This window comes from Centroberyx gerrardi, chromosome 4, assembly GCF_048128805.1.
Source record: "Centroberyx gerrardi isolate f3 chromosome 4, fCenGer3.hap1.cur.20231027, whole genome shotgun sequence".
NCBI lineage: Eukaryota > Metazoa > Chordata > Actinopteri > Beryciformes > Berycidae > Centroberyx > Centroberyx gerrardi.
In genome coordinates, this window is record NC_136000.1 from 6297624 (window position 1) to 6306692 (window position 9069).

Sequence of the window (9069 nt, forward strand, 5' to 3'; positions counted from 1 at the left end):
AAATGTTCACTTATTTCCAAATCAAACCAACTCCATTCAATTGTCATTTTCTTGATACTAATGGAGTGATTTGCCTTATTCTGCCTGGTTTCAAGATACACTTGATCCTAGAAAACTGCATTGGAAACAAAACAAGTACTAAACATGTATTCACTCCTTGTACTGGATGGCATACTGTAAAATGTTTCCATCTCAAGTGACTTGGTGTAGTATTGAGTATTAAAAGCTTATATTTCTAAAGAAAGAAAAAAGACGGGGGGAAAAAATCTGCCAGTTGGATGATAATTTTACTTATTTCCAATTCAAACCAACTTTTAAGCATTTTTCTTGAAGCAAGTCATTTTCTTGATATTAGTGATATGCTTTTTTTCAACATATTGACACCAAGTCAAATTGCCAGGAATTTCCAAAACATGTGAAATTGCATTTCAAACCAGTGGAATTATTTTCACTTGCTTGAAGACTGGAGCTATGACTAAATTGGTTGAGGAGAGCGGGTCACAAGGGATTTTTAAGCCTTGGGACAATTGGGACATGGACTGAACCTCAGATACTGTGAACGGACAGAATTATTTGAGAAGGCATTTTCCCTCTGTGGCATATAATCTGACACCGGACAAGACAAAAACTGTAGAGGAGGTGAATTTATTAAAAGAACATATGTACAGGTTACAACAATGCAAGGTTTTGTTAGGGGTTACAAGAACGAAAAACGAGAATACTTTTCTAACAGTAATCATGAAGACATGCCTCATGGAAATGACAGCAGAAAAAAAAAAAAAAAAGTAGAACATGAGAATCCATTGAACAGGACAATGATTGTTCTAATGCTACAGGCAGGGTTGGCAGCTCAAATCAACATGAGAAATAGAACACTATGTACCATTTCTAACCTTACAGACAAAGGCTAGATCATTGGATTTGGTACTTCAAACAATTTGATTTTCTCAAATGGCATGATCCATTTTCCACTCCCACAAATAGATCTGACAGGGGAAGAAAAAAAAAAAAAAAAAAAAAAAACATGGGGGAAACTGACTCCTGCTACTTGAAAATAAGAGCCAATGATCTCTAGACTGATCCAACCTGAAACCCACCAAACCCTGATACAGACAAAACATCAATAGCAGCAGGTTTTATTTAATGTGGCAAGTTCCACTTGTTGCCTCCAAAGTGCTCCATTACAAACACAGCAATCATCAGTTCTCAGACCCTCTTGTACCCAGCATCAGGCGTTTGACAGGCAGTAAGGTGCGCATGGCTACGGCTAGTACATTCACACTGAAGAGAGCTTCGCTGCGGCTTCGATCCGCCGCCAATAAGTCTTTGTCGAAGGAAGTGCGGGGAGACAAATGGAGAGAGAGCCTGACGTCTATGCAACTTTGAGGAATGACAGAGTGTAAAGGTACAGTAACTACCTTCGGGGAATGACAGTTTTTCCGAGGAGAAGTCCATCGGCAACAGGGCTGAACTATGTGGACAACGTGAGTCTATCGAGATGAGTCCGAGTTCAGAACAGAGTGTGGCAACAAACAATCTACAGCTTCGACTGAGCTGAACAGCCCGCCCAACACAACTGACTGGGTTCTCTTCAAGAGTGTGTGTCTTCTTCTTTCTTCAAAAAACATCTAGACCGTTTCAACTGAAATGGTCTGATCCAAGGTCCATGATCCAGTCAATCTGTTGAACTCCTGTCAAGGCAGCTTAGAGTCTCAGTAGATGGTGAGGCTGACCGACCGGTTCATCTTCTTGCCGATGAGCCTGGAGGTTCTGGGGTTGGACTGAACGGTGGACCGGGTCAGGATCCTGTCGGTGGACAAAACCTTTTCCTCAGCTGCAGCCTTCGCCAGCTGGGCCTTCTTCAGTTCCCTGAGGAAGACAAAGCAAAGGAGGAGGGGTCAGTTTCCATGAAATCCGTTTTACTTTAATCGAAAAGAACAATAAATGTATAGGAATTCATCTTGGCAACATTTGTGCAGAGGCAGACAACTTGCATAGTAACAAAGTCCATACTGACATGTTACAAGGACAACAGGACCTCACATACAGTGCAAGACTTACTCTACTTTAAAGTCACAATGAAATGAAAAATGACTTTTTCACATGGTTAGTGAATTTTCTATGCCAAAACTTGTACAAAAGTGTCATTTTCCTGTATTTGTACATCAGAATGCCGTTACAAAATTCTGAATAAAGATAGTTTCTTCAGTTTTAGTTTGTGTTTGTCTGTGCCGTTGTGTACTTACTTCTGGAGCAAGGCGTTCTTGAACTTCTCAGCGTTCAGCTCCACTCTGAGCTGGTCTGCACTCATCCTGGCAGCGGTCAGGAGCACTGGGTGTTTGATGAGGTCAGAGGTCGACGGCCGCCTGGCTGGGTCAGGATGGATCATCAACTGAAGGGGATTGAAAATATGAAAAGATTAAGTTAGTACCAGAAAACACTGCTAGACAGGGATGTGATCAGAAACACCAACAAGCAGGAAAAGTTATGTCCCTTTAGAAATGAATGCAGGGTCTCTGCAGATTTCTGCAAGTTAAAGTGAAGATTTCTTAACACCTTCTTATTCACAGTTAAAAAGTTAAAGTTAAAATATATGTGCAAGGTGAAAAATAATTAAATCCATTAAAACACAAATCTGCCTGAACAGACTTTTTCTCCACTAGAACGATAAAAACATGTTTTAGGGCCTAAAGGCTATAATTACTTTTTATATGAAAACTTTCAAGGCCTTGAACGAAGAAATCAAATTAATTTAAGGGGAGATGGGACTGTAAAATCATATCCATGGCTACACCAAGAAACCACGGGCTGTAAACAGATACACAGATTCAAAACAAGCGAGAAAGAGCCCAACTATCAGATAATAACGTTCACATCGGCCGTAACCGTTACCTTGAGAAGACTGAGAAACTCTGGAGAAAGCACTTGTGGGATGGCGGGTAGTTTCCCCTGGCGAATCTCGTGCCATTTGTCTCCGTTGGTTGGCAGAGGCTCGGCCCCCGAGGCGCTGACCACAGTCAGAGCCAGAGCAAAGATGTCCGCCTTAGTCAAGTTGCTGTAGTCCTGCGAAGAAAATGAGTACAATAAGGGGAAGTTAATAACCTTTTCTGATGCTTTATTTGTCCAAAAATACAAGGAGTTTTTAATTAAATAAGATGACTAACCTCTTGTAAAACTTCATTGGCCAGGTATCTGCTGTCACCCTCCTCTACCTGTGGATTGTTCACTCTTGTCACATGACCAAGGTCACCTGGAGAGGAAAACAAATACATTCACATTTTAAGCATGTAGCTGACAGTCTTACAATGAGCCCAACAATAGAATATCAGTAGAAAAAACATGGAAATTGCAAGAATGACTGTAGTAACAGCTTACCTATTTTGTAGACAGCGCTGGTGGTCAGCTCTTCATCTTCATCCTCCTCATCGCATTCATCAAAGCTGGCAACAGACTTCCGTGAAATAAAGATGTTGCCTAGGAGAAAGAAGTCAATATTTAATTAGTTTCTAACCAGGAAAGATGTACATTATACACATGATCCACTGCTGTGCAGTAGATACAAAATCAGGTATACTTCCCCCAAAAAAAACAACAACAACCGTAGAATTTCTTGTAACAGCAGTAATATCTAAGCCAGGTTATATCTGAACTGTTTAGTGGATATTTAACCCATTATTGTTACTTTTAGTGTATATTGGTATTGCTATGACAATATTACATTACAGTCTTTTACCAGGAAAAATTTCCCTTTATTACAGCTACTGTTTTATTCCTGTTAGTTTACTTTATAAAATGCTACACAAATCTACTAACTACAATTACACCTACTATTAGCATTACTATTTTTTACTATTATGATATCCTCAAGCACTCACTTGGCTTGATGTCCATGTGCACCAGGGAGGTAGAGTGGATGTACTTGAGGCCTCGTGTGACCTGCAGCAGAAGATCCTTCAGCTCCAGCTCCGACAGGTAGTGCAGCCGCCTGTAGTTCTCTGCGATGACGTCGGAGAGCGTGCCGCCGTTGCAGTACTCGTTCTGGATGAGCATGTGGTCGTCCTCGGCCCAGGCGGAGTAGTAGCGCACGACGTGGGGGTGCTGGCCCAGCACAGCGTGAGCGTACACCTCCCGTAAGGCGTTCTGCCTGTGAAAGGGGGGGGGGGGGGGGAACAGACCGTTTTAATTAAGGCATGTCTGAGGCAAGTCTCCAAGATCTTCTAGTTCAAAGAAAAAAAAGGGGCCTCAAGCTTTTCCAGTAAACAACTTCTATTGAGCAGTCTGTACAGAAACACAGTGGAGCGCATGGATGATATTGAGAGCATGTAGAATGTTGAGCATCGGAAAAAATATGAAGAGTTTAATTCCAAAGCAATTATGCACCATTTGAAAAGTGTGACACCTATTACAAAATGATTGGTAGCACAAAATTGTAACAAATTATAGTATTTTAAAACATAATAATTAACTTAAGTCCTTAGTTGACACAATGACATCAGCTTTACAGACTGGATCCTCTAAATCTTAGAGATATTGAATGCTAAACTTCAGATAATTATATTTTCCCAAAATTGATATACAGAATTTTGTAAGATCTCTTATAAGAAATCTCATTAAGATAATCGTTGAAAATGGTGAAGTAGTCCCTTGCAAGTATATTACAAAAGATCAAACTTCAACTTACTCATCGACCGATCCTGCCAGCGGTTTCTTCGATCTCTTGATGGCGTAGATGCAGCCGTCTAGTCTTTTCACACACTTGAACACAGCACCAAACTCCCCGCAGCCGATCTTCTCCAGCTCGTGGAACTCTGAGGCGTATCTGGACATCATGTTGCTTTCCATCATGGTGATCCTCTGAAGACAGACAGCGAGACAGACAGTTTTACAACGGGTTCATTACATAAACCCTAGTCTAAACAACTCAAAATTAGTTGTTGTTTTTCTGCCAGACACTTGCCACATTGTACGAAGAGGTTTAAACATTTGTTCCCCAGTTTCCCTAAAATGGCTTGTTAGCATTACCACTGAAACCAAACCACAACTAGTTCTGCCAGTTACAGGGAAAGTGAAAGACGAATGCAGAAACTGTGGGTACATTAGTGCTTAAAATCAACAGCAAAAGAACCAGGGACTCTTTTATCCACACTGCAGTTAGATTGCTTAATTTGCACATGAAATGATGTAGTGTCTTGTGCCAGTATAAGAACTTGTTTGCATATGCATTGAGCATGTTTGTAACCATTATTGCACAATGTCGCGATTGACTTGCCTGTATAGTATATACATTCAATGAATGTTCGTATTTTTATTGTGCGTTTAAATTGTAAACACTTTCTGCAAACTATATTTTTTCATAGACTAATCAAGTTTGAAATTAAACTTTTTCCTAGAAGTAACAAGTATCTGGTAAACAAAAATTAACCATCTAAAATCCTAAACGTCAACATATGCTATTCATGCAGATCTCACAGAAGTATTACCTTGGATGGTGGAAGGATTTCCTCCTCCCCCTCGCCATCGCTTGCCTCCATGTCCTCCCCACAGGAGCTGAAAATCAAAGACAATAGAGGATGTTGGTTCACATTCTGCACACCAGAGGGCAGCACTGGCGTCTTCACAAGCACATGGCAGAGTTCACCAGTAACCATGAGGTCTTGGTTCCTTGCCAAACCCCCTTGCCTTAGTCATGCTTAGTCAACGGATTTAACGAACCTGGTTACTACAACAATGGGTTTTCAATCTGTGTTCATCAAGATAAGAAACAGGTATAGGTACAAGAGACTGGTCTGTACTATATGTGCATTGGGGAAGAAGTTATTGTGCACTTCGTTCTGTTGCACCATAATGTAATTACACTGCTTTGACAAAAATGAAAACTTTCATTATAATTATACACCAACTGACCAGGGTGGGAAATCAATAAAAACCAGGAGCCAAATGTTGGTAAATTTTGTCAGTAGCTAGTCTACTTTCCCAGACACTTTGGAACAAACTGTAATCTGGAGGTCCTATTCTACAAAGTTGGTTGGTAAAGTAAAACAATGAGAGTGGCATGTGAAATATTTTATCAGCCACTGTGGCATGAATAGAAAAGGTACTCTCCTGCCCTACAAACAACAAAATTGGAGCAGACTTAAACTAAAACATTTTGAGCGACATACTCATTCCAGTGTGCCCGCTTCCTGTTGTTCCTCTGCTGTGTGGCCGACTGGATGAGGAGGGAGTCTGGGGTGAAAGGGTTGAAGTTGACCAGAGGGGTCTGGTGTCTCCTGCCGGTGCTGTCTGTGACTGCTTTTCCTGACGCCTCCACATTCTTGAACAGGGCGACTCTCCTGCTAGAGGATCCCAGGCTGGAGCCTCTGGCTTTGGACAGCAAACTCTGCAAAAGATAGATCAGATGCGTTATTAATTACTGATTAATTAATCAGCAGAAGCAGAGTAAAATACAAAGTAAAGGTTTAAAATGCAAAAAAAGAGGATGGACTATTTAGTGTGTGAGGTGATTTCAAAATCCAATCAATAATCAACAATATATGATGGGATGTTTTGAAATGGAAATATCTTAGAGTGAAGTTGTGTTTTGCTGAAAAGGCATTCATGCTGTGTGGTACAGTAAGCCCTGGGGGAAAAAAATCGACATGCCCAGACATAAAACTCCAGTTCAATGAGTCATTTGTCTGGCTGGCTACCGTGAGTGCATTATGCAATTGTACAGTAGTATTTAAATGGGTCATTGGGTCGTTACTTAACTGACGCAGCACACGTTTCGAAATTCGAAAGGGGGATGAACTGTTTGTATGAAACTGATGCTGGTTTGTCAGCGTTGTTTCTGTCCCAGATCCAATAGCTCACAATATTTACAAGTACCAGAATCAGCATTTTATGACGCAAACATGTTGAAGTTATAAGGAATTTATAGCTGAAGTTTTACTAAAATCCCTGCTTTAGTGGAGTTTGTAACAGCAGCAGATAACTATCAAAGTAGAAAATGTGGTCCAAACACAATCATTTGTCTCAATTTATCAATCAGATGGGTTTATAAAGACTTTACATTCATTTATGTAATGTATCAGCAAATACAAACCTTTGGCGTATGTGGTGTGTCAAAAAGACGGAGTTTTCTGAAAGTTTTATGTGGAGGTGTGTCGGGGCAATCTGGGATTGGGGAGCTGGAACCCTCGCCGTCGTCCTGGACGTATGATCGCTCCGGTGACCCACTGTACAGCCGAGAGCTTTTCCTCGGCGACGGCGAGCAATTGGCGAAGATAACGCTGCCAGGGGATTGTAGATGAGACGGGGAACCAAAGCCCTCCTCGTCCCACAGCTCCACGTCGTCGTCCCCGGTGCGATTCAACGGGCTGCTTCCCTCCAGCCGTTTATCGGCGCTGTCCCGTCTCACTTGCACTGGGGAGTCCAGTTCCGTAAATCCCGATTCTGCTCCTGTGCTGTTGTTAACGTCCTCGATGGGGTCGTCCTCTCCGTCGCTGGATGTAAATTGTAGTTTCTGGCGAATTGGTCGAGCCTTAGGGGACGGTGGTCCGTACCGATGGCAACTGTAACTCGACATTTTCGGATTAAAAGCCCGACTTCGTCAACGCGAAGATCACGCGGTTGGACCCGCTACTATTAATGTAACTTAGTTTGCGTTGCTTGCAAAAAACCCAACACTAGTTAACATCTAACTACCTTGGGATGTCGGTATTGTCTTTTGATGAAGCGTCCGAAGATCAAATTCTTAAAACTTCGCTAACATGCTAGCTAGAAAAAGTTAGCTAACTTGCTTGCTAACCAAAACACGCCCATCCAACGCTGAAAATGGCACCGCACTAACAACTTGTTTTCTCCGTCCGAACAACGTCTGAAAATGAACTTAAAATGAATACGAATACGTTAGTACACGGTCCCGTCGAGTATCAGTGTCCGTCAATACCTTCTTGGTGGCATACCGATATAGAAACACGTCTTTCCACAATAAAATCTTAGCTATGTTTACAATAATGTTTGAATGAGTCAAGAACTGGCTCTTCCTATCACGCGCGTGGCAAAGGACTTCCCGCGACCGTTGGTCAAGTGATCCGCCGCAGCCAATCAGAGCGCCTATTGAAAGTTTGAAAGATGGGCGTTCCAGAAAGGGTTCGGAGGGCGTTACGTCATCGATGATAGGACAAGAATCGGCGCGAACGGACTCCTTTCATCCCTGTGTTCTTGGAGTCAAACAATTACATTAACTTCCAGACAATGCATCCATTATTTAGACGCCACGATCAAAGTCTTGTCCGACAACCGACCGAAGTCCATTCCTTTTGGTTTATACATGACGCAAAAATATAGCATAACCACTGATGTAATGATTAATTAAAAGTGGATAAACCATAATTTAAAGTTGCCGATCAATAAGGCCAACCACCACGAATATATACAATTAGATATTTCCAGAAAAGCAATAATTTGTTTTTTTTTGTCCTTAAAAGACCCTATCTTCATATACACTAATTTACACGGTTTGATACTTCTTATATACATAATCTAATCTTGATAATCTAATTGTTATATCAAATATTTATATAAAGGTGGTTTAAAATGAGTTAATGTGGGTGTACCATCCACTACAAACATATATTTTCCAAGTCATATGGAAAACTGTTGGCTAGTTGCATCAATGGGTTAACTTTTCATAAAAGCATTACAAATTGCATGAGTAAACATATGGACATGTGCCTTGCACATTGTCACTTTTCTGTCCATATGGTGCCTCCATCTGGAGTTTTTGATAATGTGGACAGCTGCTAATGCATATATTCGAATCAGCACTTTCTCTACATGTTATCTACATCTGTGAAGTACATTTTTTCAAGTTGAATTTTTTTTTTTTACAATGTACATTGTAAGTCTAGACACTTTCTCTACATATGTATGGCCCTTTGTAGAACCATTAATGTTCATAATAATAATCATATCAATAATAATCTTCATATTCTTCTCATTTGTTTGCATATATAGATAAATGTTCATTTTTTGTCTCAGTAAGTTATACTACTACTGCTGGTATTTTTTGCACACTCGATGCTA

General features: G+C 40.9%; 1 protein-coding gene across 1 annotated transcript; it reads right to left on the minus strand.

The window, feature by feature from the left end:
* Positions 1–639: 639 nt before the first annotated feature.
* wee1 (WEE1 G2 checkpoint kinase) lies at positions 640–8022 on the minus strand. The gene is made up of 10 exons (XM_071904938.2): positions 7085–8022; positions 6162–6379; positions 5481–5547; positions 4682–4854; positions 3876–4144; positions 3376–3474; positions 3165–3250; positions 2893–3063; positions 2247–2392; positions 640–1869 (listed from the first exon to the last, which is right to left on the minus strand). Exons 1-10 carry the CDS (start codon positions 7565–7567, stop codon positions 1713–1715), a joined length of 1869 nt encoding a protein of 622 aa, XP_071761039.1. The 5' UTR covers positions 7568–8022; the 3' UTR covers positions 640–1712.
* Positions 8023–9069: the final 1047 nt, after the last annotated feature.